This window comes from Pygocentrus nattereri, chromosome 9 (genome assembly GCF_015220715.1).
Source record: "Pygocentrus nattereri isolate fPygNat1 chromosome 9, fPygNat1.pri, whole genome shotgun sequence".
In the NCBI taxonomy this organism is placed as follows: domain Eukaryota; kingdom Metazoa; phylum Chordata; class Actinopteri; order Characiformes; family Serrasalmidae; genus Pygocentrus; species Pygocentrus nattereri.
In genome coordinates, this window is record NC_051219.1 from 30375282 (window position 1) to 30392284 (window position 17003).

At 39.4% G+C, this 17003-nt stretch overlaps 1 protein-coding gene across 2 annotated transcripts in view; it reads left to right on the plus strand.

Annotated features, from left to right (window-relative positions):
• Positions 1-17003, plus strand: part of hbs1l (HBS1-like translational GTPase) — a 39290-nt gene that overhangs the window by 21091 nt on the left and 1196 nt on the right. For both annotated transcript variants that reach the window (XM_017707174.2, XM_037541459.1), the window contains 12 exons: positions 4652-4875; positions 6350-6515; positions 7425-7542; positions 9939-10085; positions 10229-10303; positions 11211-11328; positions 12813-12881; positions 14399-14503; positions 15136-15226; positions 15365-15473; positions 15574-15674; positions 15753-15897. In XM_017707174.2, the coding sequence (XP_017562663.1) occupies positions 4652-4875; positions 6350-6515; positions 7425-7542; positions 9939-10085; positions 10229-10303; positions 11211-11328; positions 12813-12881; positions 14399-14503; positions 15136-15226; positions 15365-15473; positions 15574-15674; positions 15753-15897 (1468 nt within the window). The remainder of the gene's footprint in view (positions 1-4651; positions 4876-6349; positions 6516-7424; positions 7543-9938; positions 10086-10228; positions 10304-11210; positions 11329-12812; positions 12882-14398; positions 14504-15135; positions 15227-15364; positions 15474-15573; positions 15675-15752; positions 15898-17003) is intronic.

A 17003-nucleotide genomic window follows, 5' to 3' on the forward strand; every position in this document is an offset into this window, starting at 1 on the left:
ATGTGGCATGTAAACATTCTTAAAGTCTCAAAAATGTTACAATTTTCAAAAATGCCATACACATATATGCTATTTCCAAAAGTATTCACTCGTCTGCCTTCACACACATATGAACTTGAGTGACATCCTATTCTTAATCCACAGGGTTTAATATGATGTTGAGCGACCCTTTCCAGCTATAACAGCTTCAACTCTTCTGGGAAGCCTTTCTACAAGGTTTAGGAGTCTGTTTATGGGAATTTTTGACAATTCTTCCAGAAGCGCATTTGTGAGGTCAGGCACTAATGTAGGACGAGAAGGCCTGGCTTCCCGCAGTCTCTGCTCTAATTCATCCCAAAGGTGTTCCATAGGGTAGAGGTCAGGCCAGTCAAGGTCTTGAACACCAAACTCACTCATCCATGTCTTTATGGACCTTGCTTTGTGCACCGCTGCGCAGTCATGTTGGAACAGGAAGGGGCGATCCTGAAACTGTTCCCACAAAGTTGGGAGGATGAAATTGTCCTAAACCTCTTAGTGCTGAAGCATTAATTCAATTCAAGTTTTATTTGTATAGCGCTTTTTACAACAATGTTGTCACAAAGCAGCTTTACAGAAGTTTGAAAACAGTTATAGCATATATCCCCCAGTGAGCAAGCCAGAGGCGACGGTGGTAAGGAAAAACTCCCTCAGTCTGGAGGAAGAAACCTTGGGAGGAACCAAGACTCACAAGGGGAGGCCCTTCCTCCTCTGGTCAAACAGTATTTATAATTTAATAAGCTAAATACCAAATAGAAGCTGAGAGGATCTCTGTTTGAAGACTGGTGACTCTACCACTGGTAGAGGCAGTTTCTGACTGAGTCTTTATGAAAAGTGGGAGTGAGCTGAAACTGTCCCATCCTATCTCAATGTTGGTACATCTGGATGGCACAGTGATGTAATTGAGGGTGTTGCAGTTGGCATAAATGAACAGGAGAGCGACTTGGTGATGGTGAGGAGGAGGCCCTGATGGTCTTCCAACAGCGTTCAACAGGATGGGAGGGCAGTCATTATCTCAGAAAGTGTTAGAGTTAATCTTTAACACTGGAACCTAGGGGACGAGCCCAGCTCCTAAAATAACCCCACAATAATCCACCTCAACCAAACTTTGCCACAATGCAGTGAGACAAGTACTGTTCTCCTGGCAACCACCAAAACCAGACTCGTCCATTAGATCGCCAGATGGAGTAGTGTGATTCGTCGCTCCAGAGAACGCGTCTCCAGTGTTCTCCAGTGAGTCCAGTGGTGGCACTTTACACCATTGCATTCGCTTTGCAGTGTGCTTGGTGATGTAAGGCTTGGATGCAGCTGCTCGGCCTTGGAAAAACATTCCATGAAGCTTTTGCAGAAAGTTGGCGACCTCTGCGCACTATGCGCCTCAGCATCCGCTGACCTTGCTCTGTCATTTCACATGGCGTACCACTTCGTGGCTGAGTTGCTGTCGTTCCCAATTGCTTCCACTGACAGTTGACTGTGGAAGATTGGTCGCGAGGAAATTTCACAACCGGACTTTTTATACAGATGGCATTCAGTGATTTGGATGGGTGAGTGAATACTTTTGGCGAAATAGTCTATATGGAAACAAAGCTCAAAAACAACCTGCTGATTTCACTGTTTTCATGATGCTACAAAAAAAAAAATTCATTTACATATACCCACCTATTCTGTTGCCTACAGCAGCTTAGCCACACCCATTCACACAGATGTTATAAGGAGTGTTTCATCCTTGACTGCTTTCTGAATCGAGCATAATACAGGACAGCCAATCAGAACTGAGTTCATTTAAACATATCAGTGAGGAATATTAAACAAAAACAATGAAATGATAGTTGAAAAATGGATGTGTACAAATGAAGTATCATTATTTTGATCGAGAGAAGATAAAATACAAGAAGAATATGGAATATTAGTTAATAGTAGTTAGTCAAGAAAGCCACAATGCTGCATTTAGAGCAGACTGTGAATAGCATCTTTACTAGAGATACCACTTTGCCTTTTCCGATAACTATACTGAAACTTGTGGGTGTCAGCCGATACCCATCCAATACTTTTTCTTAAAAACTGCTAAGCTTTGAGTTTTTACATAGGACGAGCATCTAAGATTAGGCTCTCATGCTCAAACACTACTCAAACAATCTACTACCCCACAGGAAGACACACACAGCTCGTGCAGTGCAAGTGCTATTTCAGGGTGTATTTCTTATAGGACTGGGTCACATTCTTTATTTTTCCCCTCTGATTTTTCGATTTAGTGTGTTCTGCTGATGTCTGCCTGATATCAATGTTAGTTCTGTGCCATCTGTGCTATTTACAAATGTGAATAGTCTTGTTAACAATAAAGTTGCAGCTTAAGCGCCACTTTAAGCATGATGCATAATGAGAAACTACTAAGTGCAAAAACATTGGTAGTAGCAATTAGTGTGTGCGCAAATCTAGGGCAAGGTTACCAGGCCCTGATCTGAATCATTACAAAAGAAACAGAAACAGTGTTCTGAGATTAGTCTAAAAGGTTGGCTTTCACAAAAAGTGTTAGGAGATGAATAAGGTCTTTTTGTTGAACATTTGCCCTCTAGGCCTGTGCTTGGTGACTAGGCCTGTCATAGTTATTACATAATTATGGAATCGCAGTTATTTGAGAATTGCAATTATTTAAGCTGACCGCAGTCATTTTCCACAGTCATTAGATTTCAGTCATTTGTGTGAACGTGCACATTATTGTTTCTACAGTGAAAGCACTGTGACTAGTTGAACATAGCTAGCAGGCAAGGTGGCTAAACAGCTAATCTAGGTACTTGAGCCTTATTTTTGTGTAGTTGTAATCAATTAAATGAATAAACAAGTACAAAGAACCGCCCGTTACATTTAAAAGATAATTAATCAGCTAAAATTTCATGATTGTAATAGCCCTAAAAGTGACTGTGAAACGAGGTACCTTTAACAGCCCCAGTGATGGTAAACACTCGTTGATCGTGGTTTAGAATCCTGTTGTTCATTCACTGATTTCTTTCACACAATCTGCAGGAAGGCACTAATTGAACTTTTAAGCACGCCAGGTGAACAGATGGCTTACATTAATATTATATTTATTGTATCTCACATAGATGAGATTATTGTAAAATTTGTCTGTTCAGCTGTGCTGGTTGAACCTGCTGGGTGCTGCAGGATATCCCACCTATACAAAAAGCAGCCTTTTTACCCCTACCCCTTGTTTTTGAGTGTCACCCTAACCCTAAAAAACCTTGTCACCCTAAAAAAAAAAAAAACATCGCTTCATTAACTAGTGGTGCTTTGTAGGCGACCCAGCGCGTCTTCTGTGATAGCAGAAAAGGGGAAAGTTCAGCGACCTCACCGCTGGGCTTTAGTTACATGTAGGGCATAATATGCCTTCAAAGAGTGGGCTTAAGACAATTATTTATTTACCTGCTCCTAATTCTTTGGTGATATGAAGCTGAGGTCAGCTATTTACCAGCTTCTTGTTCGAATTTTCCCCTGTTCCACCTTAAATGGTGCAGCAATTACATCCTGGCGCTTAAGGCGTCAACATTACTAGACTATTTAAGGTGGAATGGGAAGTTAGCTAACTAGCTACCGAAACATTGGCATGCTATTAGCAATTTTTATGCTTGTTATGAAGAATACGACCATAATACATTGAAACGACATTAAACTAAGATAGTACGATAGTTATTGTAATTTTGTAACGAACAAAATCCTCATATTTCTGGGTGTCTTTGGTTGCTTGCGCAGCCATCTTGTCGGTTTTTCTTTTTTTCTGATAACATGCGTTTGAAAAATCTCTATGTGAAGGGCCATGTAGCCCTTACACTTCACCCAACCCCTCCATCTCAACAAAATTTGGGACACCCTAACCTTAGACATGAATGTGCAAAACAGAGTGCTAAGGGCTAAGAGGTGAAATGGGTTTGGGCCTTACTGACCTGTGCTGTTATTGTGTTTTTTATTTTACAAGGACCTCACATGCTGTTATTTTCTTTGCTTCTTTGTCCACCTAAGTGTTTTAAAAATTACCAGAAGATTAAATGCTGTAATATGCCTCAATAATAGTAATAATAATCACAATTTAACCATGTACCATTTGTTATTTTCCACACAGAACTTGAAGGTGTTTCATGAGGACAGTATACGTTTGTTTTTTGGCTTGACTTACCCAGCATCAAGATTGTGCTTATGCTGCACATGCAGTTCATTGTTTAGAATTTTTTTCAGAATTTATAATTGCTTTTCATGAAGCATATCTCCCTTCAGATAAGTATCTTATATGGTTGCAGTGTTTAATTTTACATTCCAATTTATAAAGTGTCAATAATGTAAATTAGCTTCTCTGATAACCACCTGTCTTTTTACAGTAGAGGAAAAATATCACATTGAAAAATACAGAACTGAAGCCCAAGCTGTATCTTAACTGAGTAAAAACGTTATTTGTTAGCTGTTAAAGTCCCGTAAACCCTGCCATATGTATCCAAAAGCATCTCTAATGACTCCAGAACATGTTAGTGGAAGCAATAAATGCCACCTAATCCTATAAGAAAGAAAGGTAATATTACATAAAGGCCATAGGAGCAAAGATAACTTTGGCTTTAAAAGATAACTCTGGCTTTATTGTGTCTCTTCATAGTTCCGAGGAAAATGGCGTTACCCCATCTGTACGGAGAGGTCCCAGCCCGGAGGCAATGACAGTACCTGTCTTTGAGACACCATCTAAATCTGCCAGTGTAGTGGAGGACTCGGTGGCCCCTACTCCACCACGCTCAGCCAGCAAAAGCAAACAGCAGCTGAACATCCGGGCAGAGCTGGAGCAGAGGCAGGGGGGGAAACCACTTCTCAACCTAGTTGTCATAGGCACGTACCCATATGGCTCTCCATCAATATGTTTCATCCTTACATTCATCCATTCATTTACCTATGTATCAGTTATTTGTCATGCTGCACATAGTGCTTGGCAAAAAATCATGTACTCAGTTTAACCTTTTCCCCATTGTAGTTAGTCAGCGATGACATTTTCCTGTAGCCACAAGGCTAATATTACTAATAAGTAATTAAAGCTTACACCTCACTTCTGCCATGTGAGCAAAGTGTGTCAAAATCTTTAGTTGTTAACTCATCTCTGACTAACTTGCTTGTGTTTTCTGACACTGTATGACAATGTTTTCTATAAAAATGGACAAAACGTTACATATCTAAAACAGTAGTAGCAGCCACTTTGAAGCCAGTTTTGTTCTTAGATTTTGTAGATTTGTAGGCATAGATTTTTATAGATAGCAGTATGTCTTAGTGTCAGAAACAATATTAGCAAGTCTGTTTGGGATTGCATAATAATTCACTGCAGTTGAAGGCAAGTGTGTGAAGATTTAATACTTTAGGCTTAATTTGCATGAGTTTATTTGAAATGGCTAAAAGTAAGACTATGCAATATTTGGGGATTCGGGGACCTCTCTGGTGGAAATGTGTAATTACACGCAACATGGGGAAAAATTTTTTGTAACATTGGTTGTGCTTCAGATCTGTTTCCTGAGCAAATGATGAATGTTAAAGTATTCAGATCTCAGTCAAAACTTGGTGAAGGACGTGTCTTCCAAGGATGTAAGTCAATGATCTGCTGTCATCAGATCTTAATCAGTATAATGTTGATTTTGCATTTGAGTCCTAAATGTCAGACCTTTCTTTTTGAGCATGTGGCATTAATACGTAAAACTTGCATGACCTGGTCTGAAAAACTCCTGCAAAATCTGACCCGACACCTCTGACATTTAAGTGATTATTTCAGGCTTTACAGTGTGACATGCAGGGGGACTCAGTAAGGGTAATACTTTCAGTTTCTCCAGAAACTAAAAGTGCATAGTGGAAGTCTAACAACTTGATGCAATTTGAGGCTTCTGTGTAATGATTTAGGCATGCTTTTTGCACATATTTGGTGGGTTTAAGCTTCTGTCACTACAAATTATAGAAACAAACCTCAGGTGCCAAAATGACTTTGGTGTTCACCCACATCTTTAGTAAGGGGAAAGTCACAAAACTTTTTTCTTTTACCGTGCACCCGTCCCCTGCCCCCTAACTTTCAGTGCAAGTTAAAGTGAAGAGCTTTTATTCCAGGCTTCATTTTGCAACATTTCTACTGATCTGTTCCTTATGAAATTTTCATGCAATGTAAAAGGCAGCTGGGATTTTCAAATTGAAAAAAAAAAAATGTAATAAGGCAAAATGGTATTTTTTTTGTTCAACCAAAAAAGAAACATTCAGTTTACCTAGAAATGTTGATAAGTAACTAGTAATTGCTTCTAACATGTATTCTGCATGTGTTCACATGTCATGTCAGGTCATGTGGATGCCGGTAAGAGCACTCTGATGGGTCATCTGTTATACTTGTTGGGGAATGTGAATAAACGGACCATGCACAAGTATGAGCAGGAGGCAAAGAAAGCTGGAAAGGCCTCTTTTGCCTATGCTTGGGTACTGGATGAGACAGGAGAAGAGAGAGACAGGTCAGTTTGACAAACATGCATATAATGTACTCTCCTGTGCAAAAAAAAATGCCAAGTGCAAAATATAATGGTTTTTACTGATGGTTTTGGGCTGTTCAGAGTCCATACTTAAAACCTATATTAAAAATTGGGTGTCACATTAAAAACAAACTAGTTTGATAGTGTTTTAACTGTTTGAAGTCATCAGTGCTCAGCAGAAAAATAATTGCTGTCTGCAATCTAAAAGACTTCAACATAAATCAATTAAATCAAAGCAAAGGGAAACTATCTCATACTAAGTTACTTTATCTGTTTTTCTGATTTGTTGTTGAGAACATTTATGTTTTGCCAATTTGGGCTTGGCCCATTTTTTCCCCCACTTTAATGTACAGTATATGTCCTTAGTCATAGGGTGCAATATGGCCAGAAGTTCTTATCTTTTTTATGTGAGGATTAGGGGTAATCTTCAGTACTTCTAGAGCACTGAACAGCTGCATGGATCACAAAAGAATACAGGTGGATGAGTTATGAAGAGTCTGTAAACAACAACAACAAAAAAAAGCAGTGTATAGTAACAGTGTCTGTTTGGATGTCAGCCCATTGTGATCATATTTGAAAACATTTCCTCCTATTTCTTTGAAAATACTCAGTTTACAACCAAGATAGAAATTGTTATACTCCATTTTCATTGTTCTGTTTTTGTAGTGCTTTGTTAGTGCATTTCACCAGTTCCAACTTGCTTGCAAACTCCAAAAAACGGAGTAAATAAATACGTCATAATACATATTGTGTACAATGAAAATGTCTTTAACTATAATGGTGCTATATTTTTGTCGTATTGTCTGGTTTGTCCCAACTTGAACAGAACAGCTCTGCCATATCTTGTTTGCATCTTAAAATAAGTTGTCTTTCTTTCTCTGTTTTGGGCAGAGGGGTGACCATGGATGTAGGGATGACCAAGTTTGAGACCAACTCCAAAGTTGTGACTCTGATGGATGCGCCAGGACACAAAGATTTTATTCCCAACATGATCACTGGAGCGGCACAGGTATGAAAACTGGATCCCCCACCTCAGCTGACCCCGAAGGCCTCATCATAGGTACTGCCGTTTTTGCCAAGCTTTGATGCATATGCGGATGTTTTTCAAAAGGTGCTTAGTGACTCTGCAAAATTTGCTGTTGAAAGTCTCAATGAAAGCTACGCTTTGTGGGATTAGGGTGCCACTAGCTGCAGAGCTCTATAAATGACTGTGTTCCTTGTGTTTGGGTTTGGGTACCGCTGTGCGAATGAATGAAATTACTCACATTCTACTGGCCGGATTCACTCATTTCCTTGTGAGTAACTGCTGACTAAGGTGTGTTTTGTAGAGAGAAAGTGGTTCTGAGTGTGTGGATGTGTGGGTGTGTGGCTGTGTGTGCACCAAGAAGGGGGTTCAGTGGGGGAGAAAGTGTGTGTGAGGACAGGTGTATGACTATGGTTAGGAGGGTGGGTGCCTGGGTGAGAGTTAAATCTGACTCATCTGATTGCTTTGAATGACTTGGCAATTTGCAGAGATTAAAAAACAATTAAATTAACGATCATTAATCCTATTTTTAACAGTGGAAGGTAGTTTGGTAAAATGAAAAATGCAAGACAATATAAGGTAATTGATGCTTCTGCTGGAACCTCATTTGAGAAGCATTTCTTGAAATACTGAAATGCAAGTGCATGTGGTTGTGTGTATGTTCTCAAATCATCTAACAATGATTTTTGGAGAAACTCTTCATTTGTATATTCAATTTTGGTAGATTTCTTGGTGAGATGCACAGACTGTGTTCCTTTCTGAGTGTATAAGCAGATTCATTTCATGCTGGGATTAGGCAAATTAACCACCATCTGAACTAAGTTAAAACCCTTGTTTGCAGCTGTTGGCTTTTAAAATCCCAAACATAATGTGAACTGATGAATAATCTTAATAAGAACTAATTAAGAAAAAAACAACAAGACTGATGAGAATATTTATATTATTAAAGACTAAAGTTTATGCTCAGAGTTTAAGAAATTTGATAGTTGACAACTGATGATTATTTCAGTAAGTAAAGCACAATGTAATAAGTCTGTTTCACCAATTAAAAGTATATCAGTCATTATTATTTGCACTCATTGGAATCCTTGGAGGCCCACTTACAATTTTTGACTGGTTTTATGTTTTAAAATTAGTCAAAGTTCATTTTAAAAGCACCTTTCCCAACCTCTATTTATCCTTTAGAATTAAACAAGCGGATTTTGTTACTGTGCCTTAAAGGCTGATATATGTAAATGATTCTGATTGGCTGTTGTGTATTGTACCTCATTCACAAAGCAGACTAAGCTAAAACACATTTAATAACTTCAACTTGAATGGGTGGGGCTAACATACTCAAAATGCTTTTATTTGTAATTATGCTGGTTATAGTGACATCACACAAACAACAAATTCAAAACTGATTTTTCTAGCTTAGTTTCTGTTTGTAGACTGTATAGACTTAGATTTTTGTTTACTGTTGTTGTAGTCTATCAGATAATTCAAACCTTGTAGAATGAATGAAAATGTTTGCAAACAAAGGGTCTTACTAAGTACAAAATGCAAAACAAAGTTGTTCAGTTTGGCTTATATACAAAAATCCAGCGATCATTTGGGAAAAGAACATGTTAGCCCAAAGATGTCTCTGGTTTTCGAAGGTAAGGCACCACCTGCTGTCTGCTTACTGTATTTGCTATTTTTGGCCCAGGTCCCTTTGTAGAATTCACTGACTAACTGACCATTCTGGCACACTACAGTCAGCGTTCAAGTCTCAAGCCTGAAAGATGGATTTAATGAGCTTAATGACAATAATCAAATTTCAGTTGCATTTGTTATAGTTCAGAAAAATGGTTCTGCTCTAGTAATATGCTACTTCACTTTGTATTTTGAAATCTTTGAAAGCTCCTGGTGGTGTGGGTTTCCTTTTTCTCTCTGACAGCGGAAATGCTACTTGAGTTCCACCACTTCCTACTGGAAAATTAGTTATCTGTACATTTATTTGTATATTTTTTGTACATTTAATTAAATGACAAAGCATTACACTTTTTAAAATGTTATTATATATCATTATATTTTTAACAATCATTTTTAACTCTGTAGTATTGCAATATATGCTACAAATACTTGAACTTTTTAAAAATTCAGCATTGTTATGAAGTTGTGAGCAAAAGTGGAGTTATGCCCAGCTGTTTATAATGTGGAATCCTGAACGTGCCCTGGAGCAGGTTAGAAAAGCAGCATAAGCTGCCATGGTGATGTAGCCCTGTCGTGAGACCAAAAATCCAGGGATAGATCAAACACAGCTTAGCTGGCTCAGCAAGAAATCATACTTTTTGAGACAGACCCCTGGCGGTGGATGTGTCCATAGAACCCTATATACATATATGTGTATGTCTTTGTAGGCAGATGTAGCCGTTCTGGTGGTGGATGCCAGTCGGGGGGAGTTTGAAGCTGGGTTTGAAGCAGGTGGGCAGACGAGAGAGCATGCCCTCCTAGTCCGATCGCTCGGCGTCACACAGCTCGCTGTTGCTGTCAACAAGATGGACCAGGTGGGTAACCATGGTGACCACAACGATGCATGATTACCATGGCAGTGTCAATCATGCTTCACTATGCCTCTGAGAACTCAGCCACTGCCTTTCTCCCACCGTTTTCGCTTGCTTATGCGTGTTTCTGTATTTGATGAACCCAGGTGAACTGGCAGCAGGAGAGGTTCCAGGAAATCACCTCCAAACTTGGTCATTTTCTGAAGCTGGCTGGGTTCAAGGTAGCACCCCATGCAGTTCCTTTTGACTTACAGTTGTTGTGGTGTCAGTATGTGGTTTGTTTTTTAGGCCACAAAGATTATCAGCTCTTTTGCACACGTCACACTGAATGTTAATTTGTGTGTGTCCAGCTCATATAAGCTTAGCACTGATTATATCTTGTGAATGATTCATTTAATACCAGTTTAGTTCAGAAAACCTCCTGTTTATAAATGACTGCACCTCAGAATACCAGGAAACCAACATGTGCTCCAAATTTTGACTGGGAGTTTTCTGATTATTATCTGCTAAGGTGTCCTCCATATTCTACAACATGAAAAGTAATACGGTTAATAAAGTGATCATACTCTTAACACTACTCATAACTGTAGGGAAACACATTGTTTTGATCCTGTGGTGTTTGAAGTTGAATAAATGAAAAATAGCATTTATGTATGTGATTTACATCTATTGCTTGGTCACTGTAGAATTGAAAGGCCTTTACTTTAGTATGTAGATTACTGAGACTTTTGATTCCTACTCTGTACCTACAGCTTGTGCATAATTGCCCATTGCCTAGGATTTCATCACATAATTTTCATCTGAAAAGTGTAGAATGACACAGAACCATGTAATCCTGTGGGTTCTTATTCAGCTAGTTTGGTTTGTATTAAAAACTTAGGATACTTATACATAAGCTGCCTTAAATTCTTATTAAAGTCAAATTTAGGTTAAAGGGCTCGCTCCTCAACATACTGGTTTGAAGCTAGAATAGAGGCATTAATTGGTTCTTTTCACTTTTAAGTCTGTGTGGATCCTGGTCAGTTTTCTTTAATCCCTTTCCAGGAAGCTGTTCTTATGAGCTTTTATATAAAGTTTGTAGGTACAGTGTTTGTTCTATATTGTTAAATAACTCTTGTGATATTGCAGGAGTCTGATGTTTATTACGTCCCAACCAGTGGTCTTTCAGGAGAGAATCTCACCACAAGGAGCAAAGAAGCTGAGCTCACAGCCTGGTACACTGGACCATGTCTGCTGGAACAGATAGGTGTGTGTTAGGTGACTGGGATGTTCAGTAACTTCCTAATGAAGACAGCTTATCAGTTGCCTGGTTTTAAGATGTCTACAGTATTTTTGCTCAGTGTGCAGCATTGTCATTTATTGCTTGTCTTTACCCACAAATGTCAAAACATTTATATAACTGGACAGAGAAGATTTGTATATAAACTGTGATTTTCCGTCAGTTAACCCAAGCATGATACCGCATGTAACGGTGACATTGCAGCATCCTTAGCCTACATTAGCTCACACAGGGAAAAATCAGTTCTTGAAAAAAGACAATGCTGATAAAACGATCACCATTTTCCCCCATTACTGTGCAAGCAAGAGCACAAGTTTGAAATATTTAAAAGTATATAGTTCATAGCTATAAGCTAGTGCAAGTACAATATTTATAGTAGTTTGTATACATGGCCTTTTATTTTGTTCTTAATGGAAACAGTCATTTAATATGCATTGATATGAACTCTCTTGTCTCCAGTCAGAATTGTTCACAGTGGTAGTGAAGATAACCAGACATCCAAAGCATTTCTTCACAGAAAGTTATGAAATGTAATGGTCAGGAATGCACTGCCCGATGCCCAAGATGTTGTTTTATAATATTTTTGAGAGAATTTATATATATATATATATATATATGTACATGCAGGGTGTAAGGCAAATGTACATGCAGGGTGTAAGGCAAAATAGTCCCAAAGAAAACTTTACATTTCAGATTCACCACTATAGTCACCATTACATACAATAACTCAGAAGACACCTGTAGGTTCATTGGTGGTTTTGGATAGTAAGTGAAATTGTTATATTTGCCTTGTAGGCATTATGCTGACACTGTAGGTTGGTTAGCAATTATCCATGCATTCGAAGTAGGTGATTTTGCTATATACCAATTGCCATATAAATAATTAACAATGTAATTGTATGCTACTGTTAAAGAAGAAGCCTAAAATGGTCAAATTTGCTGTTTAAAAGTGTTGCTGTTGAATTGCGGATGACTTAGCGTTACAGCACCCACCAAAATGTCACCGTGATTGTCGATGGCATGGGGTAAATGGCGTAAACGGGCAGTTTTTTTGCTGCAAATGTGTGCAGAAATCTATGTAGTACAGATTTTCACACCAGCAGGTGTTTATATTGCTGTGACTCAAACGCTGATGAGGCAAACAGAGAATCTCTCTCTGTCTCTCTCTCCATCTCTCTGTCTCTCTCTCTCTCTATATATATATATATATATATATATATATATATATATATATATATTTATCTCTCTCTATCTCTTTTATCTCTCTCTCTCTCTCTCTCTCTCTCTCTCTCTCTCACACACACACACACTTCAAAGTGGTGTAAAAATAAGAATTTTGTCTAAAGTTAGTAATACAGTTGTTTAAAAATGGTAAGAAATTATTGAAGGGAATTTTTTTTTTATATACTTTGTCGCTTTTTACGTCCCTTTTTCTTTTTCTCTCTTGCCAGACTCATTTAAAGCTCCTCAGAGGTCAGTGGAGAAGCCCTTCAGACTTTGTGTCTCAGACGTCTTTAAAGGTTAGCCCACCACAAAACTGACAAGCTTTACAAAACCGACATCTATCCCACACATGCCATTTATTCTTGGCCTTGATTGCAGTGAAAGGAATGGCTTTTCACTCATGTACAGACACAGATGATGTAGTTGCTGTGACTTTTAGTGACATGTTCTGGGGATCCAATGGGGATACAAATGTGTTTGAATTAAAAAGAATGGCCATAAAATCAGTAGATGGAATTAATTTATTTATGTATTATAGTTTTTCATTCCATTTTGTATGCTTCACTATTCTGCGTGCTGCTGATTCCTAAATAATACTTTTTTTATACCGTCTTTTAATTTGCAAGCCTGAATGTCAGTCTGTTTAAAGCAGAATTAAGTGTGAGGCACTGGAACTGGGTATATTTACTGACTTGAACAGATTGTGGACCAATCAACATGTGCCAATGTTAATTACAGGCTTACAGAATGCAGTTAAGGGTCAGTGGATGCTGAGAGGTTGGCAACTTTCTGCAGAGTCAATCACTACAGACCTTCAAACCTCATGTGGCCTTCAGATTAGCTCAAGAACAGCGTAGAGAGCTTCATCTAATGAGTTTCCATGGCCAAGCAGCTGCATCCAAGCCTTACATCACCAAGCGCAATGCAAAGCGCAGAATGCAGTGGTGTAAAGCGCCACCACTGGACTGTAGAGCATCTAGAGTCTGGCAATCCGATGGATGACTCTGGGTTTGGTGGCTGCCAGGAGAACAGTACTTGTCTGACTCCATTGTGCCAAGTCTAAAGATTGGTGGAGGGGGATTATGGTGTGGTGTTGTTTTTCAGGAATTGGACTCTGCCCCTTAGTTTCAGTGAAAGGAACTCAATGCTTCAACAGACCAAGAGATTTTGCACAACTCATGCTCCCAACTTTATGGGAACAGTTTGGGGATGGCCCCTTCCTGTTCCAACATGACCAGTGCACAAAGCAAGGTCCGTAATGACATGGATGAGTCAGTTTGGTGTGGAAGAACTTGACTGGCCTGCACAGCGTCCTGGGCTCAACTCGATCATCTTTGGGATGAGTGGAGACTGAACCAGGCCTTCTCATCTAGCATCAGTGTCTGACTTGATCCGCTTCTGGAAGAATGGTCAAAAAAATCCCATAAACACACACTCGTAAACCGTGTGGAAAGCGTTCCCAGAAATGTTGAAGGTTTTATAGCTGGAAAGTGTGGGCCGACATCATATTAAAACCTATGGATTAAGAAAGGGATGTCACTCAGTTTCATATGCGTGTGAAAGCAGAAATCATAAATGACTGCCGCACTAGCACATTGCTACGTGGGCAAAACGGAAGAAGTATTCTATCTACATATTTACATTTTAATGTTTAGTCAACATGTGGTGTTACCTCTGCACACCCCGTTTATTCCTTCCTTGCAATCCAGAAGAGCTAGCACATCTCGAAGGCGGTCTAACTGATTTGAAATTCAAGTATGTGTATGTAAATATGAGTGAATTGGTATATATGTAACAGTATAACTGTTCTCAGATCAGGGTTCTGGGTTCTGTGTGACGGGGAAGATTGAGGCTGGGTTCATTCAGACTGGAGACAAAGTGCTGGCCATGCCACCCAATGAGACCTGCACTGTAAAAGGTAATGCAAAAAAGAAGTATTACTTAAGAGCCTCTAGGTTCCTTTTGATATTAATAATAACTTCATTAACATAAAAATAGCATTCTTAAGGCAGCTATATGTGGGTTACCATTCCTCCATATAGGTATAGCAAAATTAGTTCTTCTAAAATAATTATACATAAAGCATAGCATTAATTCATCTATTCTGTTTTATTAAAGAGGATAAGACTCCAATCCTGGATTTATAGCACTCTAAGATGAACTGCTGTAATGAAAATACTAATTGACTGTGGTCTTCTGGCACTTGAGTTTTTAAACTTGCATGTTTGCTTGTAGGTGGTTGGTTAGTGTAGTGGTTAACACCTCTGCCTTCTACACTGTAGACTGGGATTCAATCCCCACCTAGGAAAACACCATACACTATTATACCAATAAGAGTCCTTGAGCAAGACTCCCAACACAGCCTTGGCCTGCCTGTGTAAAATGATCAAATTGTAAATCGCTTTGGATAAGAGCGTCAGCCAAATGCCGTAAATGTAAATGTAATGTTTTGTTTTCTGGAAGAGCAAATAGGGTCACAGAACGGCTTTAAAAAACGCAAGAGTGCCCTCTTTTGGTGGCTTCTGAATAAGACATCTGTTTTCTGTGCAGGTATCACTCTTCATGATGAATCACTAGACTGGGCGGCTGCAGGTGACCATGTTAGTTTGACAGTCACCGGGATGGACATCATAAAGATAAAGTGAGCATCTTTTGTCACATCAAGTTGTCTGAGAAATAAGTAATATTTTTAAAGCTTATTTTCTTACTTAAATGACCCTTTGTTTACTCTCTCACTCTGTCTCTGTCTGTCTGTCTGTCTGTCTGTCTGTCTATCTAGTGTTGGTTGTGTATTCTGCGGCCCTAAGGAGCCCATTAAGGCCTGTTCTCGTTTCCGGGCCAGAATTCTGTTGTTCAACATCGAAGTCCCGATAACACAAGGCTTCCCTGTGAGTTTGCACAGCTGCACTGTGTTTTGTTATTTATTATTTACTACTAAAGTTTTTACTTTATTACTGTTAAAGTAAAAGTATGTGTGTTGTTTTTCAGGTTCTGTTACACTATCAGACAGTGAGTGAGCCTGCCACCATCAGAAAACTAGTCAGTGTGTTACACAAAAACAGTGGGGAGGTTCTGAAAAAGAAACCAAAGTGAGTTCACAGTAATAGGATGTTGGGTGATTGTTTGAAATGTTCAGAATGTTCATTGTCCTGAATTGTTGTGTGTAGGTGTTTGAGTAAGGGCCAGAATGCTGTGGTAGAGATCCAGACACAGAGGCCTGTGGCTTTGGAGCTCTATAAGGACTTCAAGGAACTGGGCCGCTTCATGCTCCGATATGTTGGCTCTACCATTGCTGCTGGAGTTGTAACAGAGGTAAAACTGCTGACTCCATGCACACACTTTTTATACAATGTCAGACCATGGGGTCATACATCGATGAGCCAAAACATTATGACCTGCCCAATGTGCTGTTTGTTTTCCACATGCTGCTAAAACAACTCCAACCTGGAGACATGGACTCCACAAGAGCTCTGAAGGTGCCCTGTGGTATCTGGCATCGAAATATTAGCGGCAAATTTTTCAAGTCCTGTAAGTTGCAAGGTTGAGCCGCTACGAGTTAGACTTCTTATTCCAGTACGTCTCACAGATGCTTAGTTAGATTTAGATCTGGATAATTTGGTGGCACTTGAACACCTTCAAGTTCCTTAAATGTTCCTGAGCAATGTATGCAGTGTGGTAGGTTGTGTTATCCTGCTTAAAGAGTCCACTGCCATCGGTAAAATACTACTTCACTGCTGTGAAGGGGTTTACCTGGTCAGCAATGATATTTAGGTAGCTTTAATATCAAATTAATGTCCACATGAATGACTGGCCCGTAGGTTTGCCAGCAGAACATTGCCCAAAGCATCACAATCACTTTGCCGTCTTGTCTTCTTCCAAGTGTGCATTCTGGGGCCATCGCTTCTGAAGGACAACATTGCACATGTTCCCGGGCATTCCTGTTATGTAAAGGAAAACAAGACTCATCTGACCAGTGGACCTTCTTCCATTGCTCTAAGGGCTAATTCTGACGCTTGCATGCCAATTATAGGTGCTTTTGACAGTGGACAGGAGTTAGCATGGGTGTTCTAGCTGGTTTGTTGCTACACAGCCCCATATGCAGCAGTGCACGATGCATTGTGTTTTGTGGCGCCTTCCACTCATAATCATTAAAAAGTTCTGTGCCACAGTAGCTCTTCTGACAGTTAGGATCAGACTAGATTGCCTTTGATGCCCTCACACATTGATGAGCCTTGGGTGCCCAAAACTGTCACTGGTAGGTGGTGATGAGGTTTGTCCATCCTTGAACCACTCTCTGTAGGTACTGTTAGTGTCTGTGGATGCTGTACAAGACTGGCCAGTTGTCTGTCCATAACGGTTTGGTTCTTGTGAAAATCATGCAGGTTTTCACAGCGTAACTGTTTCTCCTGCAACCAACA